Source organism: Hevea brasiliensis, chromosome 10 (genome assembly GCF_030052815.1).
Source record: "Hevea brasiliensis isolate MT/VB/25A 57/8 chromosome 10, ASM3005281v1, whole genome shotgun sequence".
In the NCBI taxonomy this organism is placed as follows: domain Eukaryota; kingdom Viridiplantae; phylum Streptophyta; class Magnoliopsida; order Malpighiales; family Euphorbiaceae; genus Hevea; species Hevea brasiliensis.
Window position 1 is genome coordinate 2,936,823 of NC_079502.1, and position 14,639 is coordinate 2,951,461.

Sequence of the window (14,639 nt, forward strand, 5' to 3'; positions counted from 1 at the left end):
AATTTTTAAATTTTAAAAATTAATTATTTAGTTTTTAAATTTTATATTATATTATATTTTATTCTTTAAATTTTTAAAAATTAATTATTTAGTTTTTAAATTTTATATTATATTATAATTTAGTCCCTATAATTTTAGTACATAAAATAATATAATCTTTTATCAATTAATAAAATTATTATAAATATTAAAATTATAGAAATTAAATAATTAAATTTTTAAAATTTAAAAATTAAAATGTAATATAATATAAATTCAAGGGTAAAATAATTAATTTTTTAAAATCTTAAGACTAGAGTTTAACTTAATTCTTATTTAGCTTAATGATTCTAGGGAAGAGTTGCAAAATCCAGGGATCAAAATTGTGAATTTCATTAAATAAATAAAATATTTTAATTTTGTCAATTTATTTTTAAAAAAATGAAATTCAATAACAAAAAAAACAAAAAATCAAACCAAGCAACTTATTATTTAAAAATCATCTCCTAATGAAGTGTTTTATTTGATTAGGTAGAACCAATCATAAGAGTGAAGCTTGACATCACTGCTCACATATGATATGATCATGTGCCAACCACTAGTGAAACATTTCTAAATCATGTATTGCCATTTAGTTGCCTTTAAAAAAAATGAATCTCACATCATGCTTATCATTTTTTTTTTCTAAAATTCAAACTTTTAATAATAATAATAAGTAAATTTTTTAACTTTTTTAAATAAATATATTAAATTAGCTAAAAATATTTTTTGGGGGTTTAAAATTATTAAATAATCAATACAAATTCTGTAAACAAAAAAAAAAAACAAATTAAAAAAAAAAAGAAAGAAAGAAAAGACAGACATTCGTTGATTGGCTCAGAAGGGAAATATAAATAATTGAAAATATAAAAGTTATCTAAAAAATAAAATGGCGTCGCCCGGACTCGAACCGGAGACCTTCAGTGTGTTAGACTGACGTGATAACCAACTACACCACGACACCGGTGACTTCGTGTTTTAATATAAACAAAATTAAATTAAAAGAACACGCATGAGAAGTGACTACCTCGTACGTGCCAGATTTCTATTTTAGGAAAAATTATAAAATGGGTATATTTAAATAACTTTATTATAATTATTATAGTAGATTTTATTATAATTAATTATTATAATTAAATTATTATATGCATAATAGTTGTATTAAATAAAAATTTTTATTTTAAAATTTTGTTTAATTTTATTATTGAAAAATTTGTATATTTAGATGGAAATTAAAAATTATTAAGCAAATTTTAAATAATTTGGTCAATCTAAAAAAAAAAAAAATTTTTAATTTAGGGTTATTCATATTGAAAAATATAAAATTATAATCAAACTATTATATTCTATTATAAAATTAATGAAAACTAAAATGAAAAAGTCACTTAATTTTTTTTAACTATCTGAAAATCAACATATATATTGAGATATTCAAATTATATAAAATGGGAATAAAAAAAATTAACTATTAGAATATTAGACCATCTTTGTGAACGCACTCTTCATTTTAGTCAAAGAACGCAACTTTCTAGAGAAAAAAAAGGAGTAATTGGAGGTGGTTATTGAAAAAACGAGCATTGATTCCTGCAACAAACTGGAAACATGCAGACCATTGATGGTTGGCTGCAGCTGGTCATTGCTGAATGCGGACCTTTTCCTTCCTTCTTTTTCCTTTTTAATATTTTGTATTTTCTCTAAATTTAAGGACTTTGTATCAAAATCAAATCCCTTCATATTAGCCTATCTTGTCGTCATTCTTATTCAATTCAACCTCTCTTTCTTTTTCTTGTTTCTTGCTTTATTTCCCTTCTCTTTCAACGTCTTCTTTTCTTGGAGAAGGGGGTTTCTTTTTTTCTTGTTTGGTCTGCTCTCTTCTCTACAATGGCTACTTCAAGATGGATCAGGCCTGAGGTATACAAGTTTCTATGGTCTATCTTTTTAGTTCAATCTCTTGATCTTTAGCCAAGATTTAATGGGATGTTTTCCTATTTATAACCCCATTAATGTTTTGATTCATTTTTAGTTTTTTAGACGAACAATGTTTATAACTATAGATTGTTCCTATGATAGAATTCATCCTAAATCTGATTGCAAGATTTACTTGAGAAGTACAAAGACTTCTTTCTCTTTTTTATTTTAAGAAAATCCTTCTGAATGAAATTGGTTGTTTTCTTTCATGTGGGATAGGTTTTTCCGCTCTTTGCAGCTGTTGGGGTAGCTGTTGGCATTTGTGGGATGCAACTTGTTAGGAATATCTGCACCAACCCAGAAGTCAGGTGATCTTTTTTCATAAGAATTTTGCTAGGAATAGTGACTAGTAGTGTTCTGTATTATTAGGGCATTGTTCATCATAGCGACTGACTATAAAAAGGATTTTTGTTTTCATAAATTCGTCATTGATGTATACTATTGTCTATAGCTTGGAGTAGTATGAGTTCTAATTTGACAGATTGAGTTTATATTGAATGTGGTTTAGGGTGACCAAAGAGAACAGGGCTGCAGGAGTGCTGGACAACTTTGCTGAGGGTGAGAAATATGCAGAACATAGCTTAAGGAAGTTTGTCCGCAAGAGGCCTCCTCAGATCATGCCATCAGTCAATGGCTTCTTCTCAGAACCTGATCTTCCAAGTTCTAACTAGAAATTCACTTCAACGACTGAAGTCAGGCTTTCATATTTTGTGCTTGTGATTTTGAAGGAAATAGGACATATTATTATTTTCTTTGTTCCATTCGAGAGCATGAAGCAATTGCAGATTGCAAGTTGAAGTTTTTGTCATATGACCAAACAGTATTGAATAATAATAAAGTTCTCTGTTACAATTTCTATAATTTGTTTTTATTTCTCACGTTCTTTGCCATTATATAGCTAATGCTCTGTCATTAATATCATGTCTGATAGTTATTTCTGGTGTATAGTTTATATTACAAATTTGTTTGCTGATATTACTTCTGGGTTCCAATGTCTTTTCTGCAATCCACAGAGTACAAGAAGTTCAATGTTGAAAATAGTATTTGGGATCAAACAGTAATATGCAGTAAGGAAAATAATTTTCAGAATAAACTCTAAAGATGCCAACCACGCCAGATCAGGATGCAATATGGTATCCTTTTTTGTTGATTTGAATTCCCAGTTCTCCGAGGTAGGACAGCTATTTCAAAAAATGGAGGAAATTGCTTATCTGGGAAGGTATCATATCAGTATGGACTGATAAATCTTGTTCATACCATATATTTACATCTGCTAGCAGTGCACGATTTCATTCTTTGTTGAAAAGGACTTCAGTGATATCCCTCTCTCGCTAGCAGCTGGGTTTCATGGTTGCCTCTTGAATTATTTGATCCTTGTGGTGAACTCTTGTAACACCCCTCACCCGACTACAGTGTAGTTGAGCAAGGCATGTTACACTCGGTGCTGGAGCACCCTAACTTAACTTAATTTATTTCTTCAATAATTTTAAACTCGTTACATTTTAATATCAATTATTTTTCTAAGGAGAAACCAGTGGAGTTTTCCCTATTTTATTATCATTTGACGTAATTCACTGTTCAACTATTTGAAATTCAACAATATTTTCACAATAAAACCTCATAATCATCTCATATTTCAATAACATTCATGTATTTCAATTCTCATATTCATTTCCATCCACTTTCATTCATACTCCATTCACATATCAAAATTCTCATATTTCCATTAATTTACATAATTTGCAAACTAATTGAATAAATTTACAATTTACATGATATACAAATTAATTACATATGAACTAATCAATTTATTAATTTACACCACATAAATATTACTTACAAATTCTTAGTTTACAATTCTTAATTTACATTACAACATACAAAATATTTATAATATGTAGAATAAATAAAATGACTTATATGGCCCCTATCTACATGCATTGTTGAGGAGGTGACAACCTTGAACCCTTCTGACACTTCTGCAGATCTGGACTTCAAAATCCCAGTCTAATATCCACTGAATTTTGCCTTCAGTACCTGCGCGAAGGAAACAAATCCATCACGCTAAGCATTTTTGCTTAGTGGTGCAATAATATAACAAAAAATAATGTATACAAATAAAGAAAGAATCAAGTATTCGAAATATTCAAGTATCAATTTGATTTAAAATGACATTTCTAGTATTAACTATCTTATATGCTAATTCGTTCCTCTTTGGAAGTACTGAGTTTATAGCCTTACAGTAATAATATTCAATATATATTTTTTTTAATTGCTAATATGCTTAAATAATTTTAATAATTTACCCTGCCCAGGTAACCTATGACAGGCTGACTAAACTGGATAACGGATCGTTGGCATTGGACACCGCGGTGCCTCAGGCCGTCACACCATGGGATGCGGAACGTCAACCACGTATGCAGTCAATATGGCTAAAAAGCCATGATAACATATAATCGGGCATAAAAGCCATGAGTGCAGGAATAAAGCCATGAATACGGGCATAAAGCCATGAGTGTGGGCATAAAGCCACCAATACAGGCATAAACCTTACGCAGTACTGCTAAAACAATACCCTATTGGCATGCCAATCTATCCAATCTGACACACATGTCTAGGCAATGCATGGGCACATAGTACCATTAAGTGTTCATAAGTTTCATTATTTCATTATAGGTTTTAATTATAATTTCTAGTATTTTAATCTTTTTCATAATAGAAACATAAATCTCTAAGTCTAATATTTACATAATTTTTGCATTCATCGTAATTTATATATTCATTATGTTATCCATAATGATCACAATTCAAAACAATGGTTCTTATGTACCATTGTACTCAAAATATTTTTCCTTTCTACAATAATGAGAACTAATGTCTCATTAATACATTAATATGGTTCATTTATTCATTACACTATTTATATAATTTATCATTTAAAATTCAAGAAATATTTTTGCTTACTAAGTATTTATGATTACTCTTAATTTCACTCATGTACCATTAAGTGTCAATAGGTTTTATTTTATTTCCTAGTGGGAGTACAATGTCCAAATTCATTTTTTTATCTAATGCATATGTTCATAAATTTCATTTGTATAGTTCATTTACAATTTCATCTCTAATCTATCATATAATTTTATCTCTAATCTATCACACCAATTCACATGTATCTAGGTTCAAGCAAATTTTCATTTTTTTATTCAATAAAAAGGAAAGCCCCCAAATATTGTTTACACATCATTTATACCTTTAATATTTTATTTATAATAATTTACAATTCACATTTTAAATTATATTAACTATTTCTCCTAAGTTCCATTTGTGATGAGCCTACAAATCCCATCAAACTAATCACATGATTTAAATAAACCTTAAATCATTTAAGTGAGGTATCATTAGCAATTTAAGTTTTGGTCATTTGCATTCATTTCATTGAGGTTACTATTCATTTAACTATTCATACACAAAAGTTGACTTTTTAATACATAATAGATTTGTTGAACCTAAGTTCACCAAGATACCACATTTTGCATTTTATTTTTGTTGGCATTGATTGCCAATACCATTTCAAAACTTATTTTATGTTATTCAAAATTTTCAATTTTCATACCTTAAGTTTACTATTCTATTGGTCATTGTTACAGTAAAAATTTGACAAAATTTTCTTCACCAAAGTTGTTCCTTTATGTGTCTTCTTTAATTTTCTTTTTGAATCACACAATTTAGAGTTTTATAACTCAAGTTATGATCAATTTAATATAACTGGCTGGATTGGTCCTTATCCAGATTTTCTGGGCAAATTTGATTATGCCAGATTTGGTATCCTAACTTAGACTAACAATTTGAATTGGTTAGGTTCAGAATTTCAGTTTTTGTTCTTCATGAAAGTTGTTCTAAATTGTCTAATCTTTCCATTGATATAAAATTCAGGCCATTTGGATATTTCTACACTGAGTTATGGCCAAATGAACAAATACTGTTCATTTGATCACTTTTACCAGGTCCAGAATTGGTTACCCAGATTTGGCCAATTTTTAGGTCATCTTAAGTTTGTTTTCTGGGTAAGGTTTCTTCATCAAAGTTGTGACATTATGTGTTTAGTTTCATGTCCAATTAGCCTTGCACTAATTGAACTTACACAACTCAAGTTACAGCTGCCCAAACTTGCTGGACTCACATCCAGCCCTGCAGGTCCTATGAGGCAGCATACCCAACCTCAAATCTAAAACCATAATTCAATTCAATTTCTCATCAAACACAGCCTAGTTGACCATTAGGACTTCCATTCACCAACATATGAGCAAAACCCTAACTTCATGCCTCATACCTTAGTTTTCAAATGTCCATTCATGCACATACGTCAATTAAACATACTAATTCATTATCACTCTACATATACACTTCAAATACCACCTCTAATCCACTTTAATCCATCAAAATAATCAGAACTACTACCCCCCAAAAAACTGCCAAAATTTGTATAGGCCCAAACATACACATATTTATTCAATTTTCTCAATTTCCTAGTATAAATAATGTTACTAGCACAAAATCTAAAGAAAAAGAGAAGAAATAGGCACTAACCTCAACTTGAGTTATCCCAAACTTGTTAAATCTTCTTAATTTCCCCTTCAAATTGCTGCCTAGAGGTAATCTAAGGTGTGAGGAGAAGTTTTAATGAAGAAAGGTTAGGGTTTTATGGTGAAAAGTGAGGTTTGGCAAGAGAGAGAGAGGAAAGCTCTTCAATGGTGAAGAGAAAAAGTGGCTGCCGGAAATGGGAAAGAAGATGATCAGAAATTTTGTCATTTTTATCTCAATTTATTAGTATTTATCTCCTTTTAAGTTGCTTGGTTAATTCCCATTAGTTAGAAATTTAATTTTATTCATTTATAACATCATGCTTATGTCATAAATCAAATTAAACTTCATTCTCTTTTCTTTTCTTTTCTACTCATTTTCAATTTAATTTTCATCACTTTTTATTCATATTTTATGTCATATAATTTATTTACTTAACCGGACAAGTTGGTAAAAAATCATCTCTGAAGACGAAATGACCAAAATGCCTTTCGTTTTGCTTAACAGACTAAAATTGTCTGTACCGATCTAAAAAATTTTCTAAGCATTTTCTTGGCATTCTAATGCGATCGAAACTTCAATGACTCTTCTCTGGAGTCTCAAAAATTATTTTATGAATTTTCTCCTGGGTTTGGGACTCTTAGCTGCGAAGACCGCAACTTTTTACTAGGTTACCCATCGCTAGGACACCGGCTCATTTAACTTGGTTGTATTTTATTTTTAAAATTTTTCCTAAATTTTTCTTATTATTATTTGAGTTATTTATGACTCCTCACTCTAGTCTAAATATTTTTTCAGACATTTTAGCTGTCCGGACCGACACCGGTCACCGGAATAATAGAATGTACGGAATTGCTACAGGGTGTTACAACTCTTATATATTGAGAGTGATGTATTGAACGTAATTTTTAGCTCACAGTTACTTGTGTGAGGTAGTGAAATTGTAATCTCATGGATTAAGCCCAGAAGTTTAGCAGCAGCAATAATGGTGCTACTGTATTGACAGTGAAACTAACTCCATCCACCATGTGGGCACCTCAAACCTTACTTCACACATCCATTATATGGAAGCCTTCTGGCATAGCTGACCAAGCTCGATTTGAGCTTAGTCTCACAAGATGCTAGCTACCGCTTCATTGCACGTGAATGCCAGCTGATTCTGCAGTTTCATCAGTGTACTATAATTAACTTCTGGGAAAAGTTATGCCTCATGGTTTGCAATCTTACATTAATAAGCTTAGGTTAGATGCTCTAAAACTCATTTTGTCCATAATTTAATCCCTAATTGTACTGTACAAGGTATGGATTTATTTGTTTACACTTCTGCTGATTAGTTTTGCCTTCTAGCCAACTGCTACTGCCACTTTTTATCGGATTGCAGTACTATAAGTCATAAGACCTAATTATGAACCACTTTTCACAATGATAAAATACAGAGGCTGGGGCTTAATATCTTCTCCGGTCAAGATAATTTCTATGTTGGTTTCTTGTTGATGATCTCCTTGAGAATTCTGCAACCAACTTCGAAAATGAAGAAGAATTGTCCTTGCGCAACTGCTCAGGGGAGTCATACTCTACCACCTTCCCTACATTAATCAAAATGATTGCAACAATAAATTCAAATTGTTCAGAAAAAGCAGAATGCAGTTTGACAATAAGTTATCCACCTAATTCTATTCATCTCTGCATTATATCCAATTATCCATGTCTCAGTTTATGCTTATAGTTATTAGATAGTAATTCTCACTCTTATTTTCTAAAGCCAAACCTAGAAAAGCAAATGCACTAGCATTTATGAAGCATGTATTTCTTATGAATCATTGGCTGGCTCATGTTCAAAGCCTAGCAAAGTGAGTTTTAAGTTATTTCCATGAAAGAATACTTCATATTCTGTAGGATAATTTCAGCTAACCTTCATCAAGAACCAAAACCAAGTCATTGTCAATGACAGTAGGTATTCGATGCGCCACTGTGATGACTGTGCATCTACTTGTTTCTTCTCTTATCGTCCCCTGAATGATATTGTCTGTTGCTGTATCAATGGAAGCCGTGGCCTCATCCAATACCAAAATTCTTCTCTTCTTTAGAAGCACTCTAGCCAGACAAACAAGCTGCCTCTGCCCGACACTCCAGTTTTCACCATCTTCAGCAACTGCTTCATACCCAAGAATTCAGTATTAATTAGAATATACTATATTCTGAAGAAAAAGAATCTAATCTCAGAATTATCAAGTAATAAACATGTACCTGGTGCTTCGAGAAGCCTTTGATCCTGCTTCACTATATCAGCAAGGCGGCACTTGTTGAGAACCTGAAAAAACATATTCTTTCAGTAAATATAATTTTAGATCCTGCGCTTAAGGAAAAGAGTTCATGACTATTACCTCCCAGATTTCATGATCTGAGTGTTCTTGCAAAGGATCCAGATTATTCCTCACAGTTCCTTGAAACAATGTGGGGTCTTGAGGAATTATACCTAGCCTAGACCTCAAATCTCGCAAACCTATCTTGGAAATATCCAGTCCATCAATAAGAATCTTTCCTCCAGAGGGCTCAATCACCCTAAAAAGAGCTTGAATCAAAGTAGACTTTCCACTCCCTGTTCTGCCCACAACACCAATTTTCTTCCCCCCTGGGAAAGTGCAAGTTATAGATTTGAGAACCATAGGGAGAACAGGACTGTATTGGACACAAAGGCTCACTAATTCAATTCTTCCATCCATTGGCCAATCAGGCTTTGGCTTACTATCTTCAATCTCTAAGGGAGCTTCACTGGGTATGTCAGTAAATTGAAGAATTCTTTCAACTGATATCATTTTGTTCTCAACATTGCATAGGTTCCATATAACCCAAGCCTGAAGAACATTCAGGTTCAGACCATAGGTAGCTGCCAGCCCTGCCAAGCCTGATATCCAGTTATAACAATCGTTAGTTCAACATTGACATCTAAGGGGTTTAAACACGAGCAGCATCTAGGGAATTTTGACTGTGAAGAAAAGTTAATAGAACTATAGTTGGCCATACAAGAAATTACAAGTTAAAAGTTATAGAACTATAGTTGGCCATACAAGAAATTACAAGTTAAAAAAAAAGGGTGGAAGACATAAGTTGCCAACATTACAACACATGACTCTTCCACTAAATATGATTGATAAAATAGGAGGAGCAGGAGGGGCTTACTGGGATCAATAGCTGACCTGGGAAGGCTCACCAAGATGATCAGAGCAAGGAAGAAAACGAGGTTGAAAAGAAAGTTTATTCTAATGCATAGCCATTCCATTGAGCCTGTGTTGTGGAAGACTATGCGAGAATAATCATCAATGAGGCTAAGGTTTCTCATCAAAAAGCGATCTTCCTGATTGAAACAATGAATAGTTGCTGCCCCTGCAATAGATTCTGAAAAGTGATGCAAGATAGGAGCCTTCCTGATTCCAACCATCCTGGCTAATTCTCTAGCAGTGGAAATGTAATAGGCCTGTAGAAAATTTTGATTGTATTAAATATGAGTTGAATGAAAAGAGAAAAAAAAAAAACTGCCCATCAATTTTTGCAATAGACAAATGCAGGAGATATGGTCAAGAATTATCCTAGTAGTTTGATCTTTGGGGTGGGAAGTGTATAATGCTGTCAAGAATTTTGTTCTTGCCTGATAGCCGATGGAGATTCCGATAATGACAAGAAAGAGAAGGAAGACCTGCCAAGCGACATGAGACATAAGGATAATTATACTTAAAAGTTGAATTAGTGCAAATGCCAATCCAGCTAATCTGTAGGGAATGTCTGTGTCCACTGTGCTTTGATCTGTAGAGGACTGTAAGGATGAAGAAAAAAGAACATTATTTCTTGGAAATACATACACAAGAAACCTGAAAATTTTTCAACTTGGAAATGGGTAAAAATGCTCACCCTGTTGAGAATTCTACTTGAAGGAGTTGAATCGAAGAATGAAATAGGTGCTCTAAAAACTGATTCGATCATTCCTTGGAAGAGTCGTTGAGCAGTCTCAACAGCAATGTTTGCCAGCAAAACTGTTCTCCCTAATATAAAGATAGAGCTTCCACCAGACAACAAAATGAATATCTCAATCAACTGCTCTCTGGTTATCTTGTGTCTGTCCTCTGATGCCCAAGCAATCCAATAATTGCTTCCTATCTGGAGTCCCTGGAAGAGGACTTGACATAGAAGAATGACTGGAACAAGTGCACCTTTATAAGCTGAAGTAACAAAAGTTGAGTAAACACTCCATTTCACTCTACCAGTTTCTGTTAATTCTTCTTGATTTCTCTCTGAAATTCTCCTGTTACTGATAGGTTCTTCAAATGTCTCTTCTATGACTTCATTTTGATTTAACTGAGAGGGTCCACTGGTTAAGACATCATATTCTGGGGCTGGGTTTACTTGCTTTATAGACTTTTTATGAGCAGCCATTTGTGTAACAAGTTCCCCAGTTGTATCTGCAATTAAATCTTCATATTTTCCTGACTGGACAATCACACCATCTTTCATCACCTGTAAGTATGCATTCGTGAGCTAAATATGAAAGTCTTTAGAGGAAAAAATTCTCATGATATATGGATATGTGAAAAATGTTTCTAATTACTTACCAGAACAAGGTCAGCAGCATCTAAAAATTCCAGTTGATGGGTAGCATATATGACAGTTTTCTGAGACAATAATTGCATGAAACATTTCTGCAGGAAAAAAATAATCCAAGTTTTCAGGAAATTGTAGGATAGGAATGAGAATGCAGGAGCAACTTGGCTTGACTAACAATAAAAAGGCTTAAAAATAAAAGTAAGGTGCTTACCTTGAACAGATGTGTTCCAGTATGTGCATCAACAGCACTAAAAGGGTCATCCAGGATATAAACATCTGAATTACTATAAACAGCCCTTGCAAGTTGAATTCTCTGCTTTTGTCCTCCACTCAAGTTTATCCCTCTCTCTCCCACCACAATCAAATCTCTGTCCACCCATGTCCCAATATCCTGGTTCAAAGCACATACTTCCAGAACTTCCTCGTAGAAAGCCTTATCCATATCCTTGCCAAACAACACATTTTCTCTCACTGTTCCTGTTTGAATCCAAGCACTTTGGGGAACATAAGCCTTTGCTCCATACACCTTAATTCCTGCTCCAGAAATTCTGGGGATCTCGCCAAGTATACTGCAGAGTAGGCTTGATTTGCCAGACCCAACTGATCCACACACTGCAACTTTGTAACCCTTCTTTATTTTCATTTTCTCCGTAATTTTAATAGTAGGTTTCCTTGAGTTCTGATAATTTGTTTCCCAAGCATATTCTCCAATTTCAATTTCAATTGAGATGTCAGATGCTTGTGAGATGTTACAAGGTATTTGCTTTCTCTGATCATCTTCTTTTAAGAACTCTTGGATGCGATCAACTGAGACCTTAGTTTGAGCAATCATGGAAATGAGCTCAGGCAGGTTGTAGATGGGTTCTTGCAGAATTCGGAATGTGGCTAACGCTGAGAGGACTGAACCTGTTGTTAATGGTGTTTTTAGTAGAATGCAGACTCCAAAGGTAATGACAGAGACTAGAGTTGGTGAAGCCCAAAAGAGAAAGGCTATGAATGAGCTTGTATAGAGATATCTTTTCAGCCATTCTCTCTCGGCATCTCTGAGTTTACGAAGCTTCTTCAAAAATGCAGATTCCCATGAATACAGTTTCAAGACTCTCATGCTCTTGAGAGTCTCTGAAGTTGCTTTAATTCTTGAGTCCTTAGCTTCCATGATCCTGGTGTGCAGCTTTTCTTGCTTATTGGCCAATGGTGTATTGCTCACCATAATCAAAATTGTGGAAGAAAGAGCAGCAAATGAGGGGGCAGCACCCAGATTCCTATACAAAATAACAAGGGCTAGGAAGACCTGAAGTGGTAGCAACCATACTCCATGAATGTTCCAGCAGAAATCCCCTATCCTTTCCACATCCACGTTGATCATATTTATGATTTTACCAGCGCTTGGACCTACAAATTTGACAGATAGACATTTCTTGTAGACCAGTACCGTAAGAGCTGCCCTTACTCGTATGCCAATACGTTGAGCACCGAAATACCACTGTCGTTGAGTTAGTGATTCAATTGTCTTCGAGATAAAGAAGATAAAAGCAAGAAATAACCCATAGAGGTAGCTTGAATCCTCATGTTTCTCAGACAAGAAATTCACAAAGCTGGTGATCAGAAGGGGACCCATGTAGGAGGCAATTGTATTAACTCCTGCAAAAGATGAAGAGCAGCTGAATAAATTAAAAAAAAAAAGAATGCTAAATAGAATACAAGAAGTAACACAAGAACAAAGAGGTACCTGCAAAAACACCATTTATGGTCAAGGATTTCCATATGGCATAAGCAATGGCCTTAGGCAAGTTAGAAGTTTCAGTTTTCCTTTTCCCAAGTGATTCTTCAAGCAATGAGGAAGCATGCTTTGCTGTTTCAGATTGAGGAACTGAAGGAATGTGAGAAAATTCTAGTTTTTGGATTCTCCCCTTTCTAAATAGTGGATTTAGCCATTGGAAGGTGAGTTGGCTGCAAATTCCAGCCTTGGTATAACTAGCTGAATCTTTTAACTCGCTCTTGTGTTCTTCTTGAAGTAAAGGGTGTTCAAGACCACTTTGTATCTTGGTATTACAATTGAATGCGAAAGTTAAAGCATTGAAGCAAAGCAGTATTGATAATGGTAAGGAAATGAAATCAACAATGTTAGTTTCAGGCAAGAGATTGGGCAATTCTATGGAACTGAAATGGGTAATCAAGTAAATTGAGACAGAAAGTGAACGGCAAATGCAGGAAACTACCCACCAAAGAATGAGGACTGCGGGCCATCTGTTGCCTTCTCTAAGAGTTGTTTGTTCAGAATAGAATGCAACCAATGTAGCTAAAATCCAAGTCATAGACGAGAAAACGGCTCTTAAATCCCAATACTCAAGAAACCCAAAACCAAGATTCAAGATGGAAATTAAGAAATTACAAAGAACAGTGATTTTGGTAAACAGGGTTGATTCTTCCCTGCGCACGCCACTACCACCTCTCCTTCGTTTCCAGATTTCTATCAAAAACCATGCCAATAACCATATCGAAAAAGCTACATTGGCAATATCTATGGAGAGATCCATTTTATCTCCTGCCCAAAAATCCCACTTCATCTCAGTTCTCATCCAATCAGAAAAATTGAAGCCAAAAGCTGAAACCATATCCAGGGCACGACAAGAGTCTCTGCAATGTGTGTAAAGACCTGAAAAAAACAACCTCCATCAATGTCTTAACTACGAAAATAATGAGAACCCATTAAAGAAATCATCAAAACACAAAAGAATAAACAAGCAACAGAATTGAAAATCAAGTTCAAATAGTAAAATCTTTCTTGCAGGATTAATTCAGAGTACAAAAACTGCAAAGGGTGAAGGAAAATACGTGGGGATTTTAAGACTTGGTGATGGTAAGATGTTCAGCATTCAACATATATATAATAAATAAATACTAATAATCAAAACAATCACAATCATAAGAATCACTAAATTTCTGTTACCTTATGGTGACCCCTTGCCATTTAGCCCTCCAAAGATTATGCCTTCAGCATTTATATGGATGAGAACAAAATATGACTAGAATCTTACAATATCAGAATATATTTTTATATTATTAATCTTTGAGACCCTTCAATTCTGAGCGGTCAAATTTATAGGACATATGTTTTTAATTATGTCGTCATTTAATGACATAGCTCTTATTTGTATTGATATTTTTCTATAAGAATCACTGGTTCAGATTTTTACGAGTACTCAATTCGATTGAATCTTAATATAATTAGTTTAATCAAATTTGAAATAAATTCAAGTTTAAATAATAATATTTGTGAATGATTTTAGATCGGATTCGAGTTTTATATATTGGATATTCGATACCCTACTTATTTATATAAATACTTAATTAAATATAAAATATATGTTTTTATAAAATAATATTTATATATTTATATATTTTTTTATTTTTAATAAAGTATAATTAAATATTTTATGAAATTATTAAATTTTTTAAAATATCAATTATTAATA

General features: G+C 33.1%; 2 protein-coding genes and 1 non-coding gene across 6 annotated transcripts; 1 reads left to right on the forward strand and 2 right to left on the reverse strand.

The window, feature by feature from the left end:
• Nucleotides 1–908: 908 nt before the first annotated feature.
• TRNAV-AAC (transfer RNA valine (anticodon AAC)) lies at nt 909–982 on the reverse strand. Its single transcript has one exon. It is a non-coding gene; the product is annotated as a tRNA-Val (tRNA).
• Nucleotides 983–1,571: 589 nt separating this feature from the next.
• Nucleotides 1,572–2,847, forward strand: LOC110660201 (uncharacterized). The gene is made up of 3 exons (XM_021818419.2): nt 1,572–1,929; nt 2,206–2,294; nt 2,495–2,847. The coding sequence occupies exons 1-3, from the start codon at nt 1,900–1,902 to the stop codon at nt 2,655–2,657; spliced, it is 282 nt and encodes a 93-aa protein (XP_021674111.1). The 5' UTR covers nt 1,572–1,899; the 3' UTR covers nt 2,658–2,847.
• Nucleotides 2,848–7,809: 4,962 nt separating this feature from the next.
• On the reverse strand, nt 7,810–14,253 carry LOC110660200 (putative ABC transporter C family member 15). 4 transcript variants are annotated; one of them, XM_058128909.1, is made up of 11 exons: nt 14,114–14,253; nt 12,893–13,819; nt 11,375–12,804; nt 11,172–11,258; nt 10,474–11,097; nt 10,214–10,378; nt 9,748–10,042; nt 8,952–9,472; nt 8,815–8,878; nt 8,480–8,719; nt 7,810–8,153 (listed from the first exon to the last, which is right to left on the reverse strand). In XM_058128909.1, the coding sequence occupies exons 2-11, from the start codon at nt 13,776–13,778 to the stop codon at nt 8,014–8,016; spliced, it is 4,452 nt and encodes a 1,483-aa protein (XP_057984892.1). In that variant the 5' UTR covers nt 13,779–13,819; nt 14,114–14,253; the 3' UTR covers nt 7,810–8,013. The 4 variants fall into 4 exon arrangements, with proteins under 4 accessions (XP_057984892.1, XP_057984893.1, XP_057984894.1 ...); XM_058128910.1 differs by lacking the exon at nt 14,114–14,253 and adding an exon at nt 13,999–14,065; XM_058128911.1 differs by lacking the exon at nt 14,114–14,253 and having other exon boundaries at nt 10,474–11,076; nt 12,893–13,980.
• Nucleotides 14,254–14,639: the final 386 nt, after the last annotated feature.

Bases quoted from the DNA above. Each gene is read 5' to 3' on its own strand.
- LOC110660201 (XM_021818419.2), top strand. From the start codon at position 1,900: ATGGCTACTTCAAGATGGATCAGGCCTGAG. The intron at 1,930-2,205 runs GTATACAAGTTT...CATGTGGGATAG, and splicing joins CAAGATGGATCAGGCCTGAG to GTTTTTCCGCTCTTTGCAGC. The intron at 2,295-2,494 runs GTGATCTTTTTT...AATGTGGTTTAG, and splicing joins TGCACCAACCCAGAAGTCAG to GGTGACCAAAGAGAACAGGG.
- LOC110660200 (XM_058128909.1), bottom strand. From the start codon at position 13,778: ATGGTTTCAGCTTTTGGCTTCAATTTTTCTGATTGGATGAGAACTGAG. The intron at 12,805-12,892 runs GTACCTCTTTGT...CATCTTTTGCAG, and splicing joins CATAAATGGTGTTTTTGCAG to GAGTTAATACAATTGCCTCC. The intron at 10,043-10,213 runs GCAAGAACAAAA...AATTTTCTACAG, and splicing joins GAATCTCCATCGGCTATCAG to GCCTATTACATTTCCACTGC.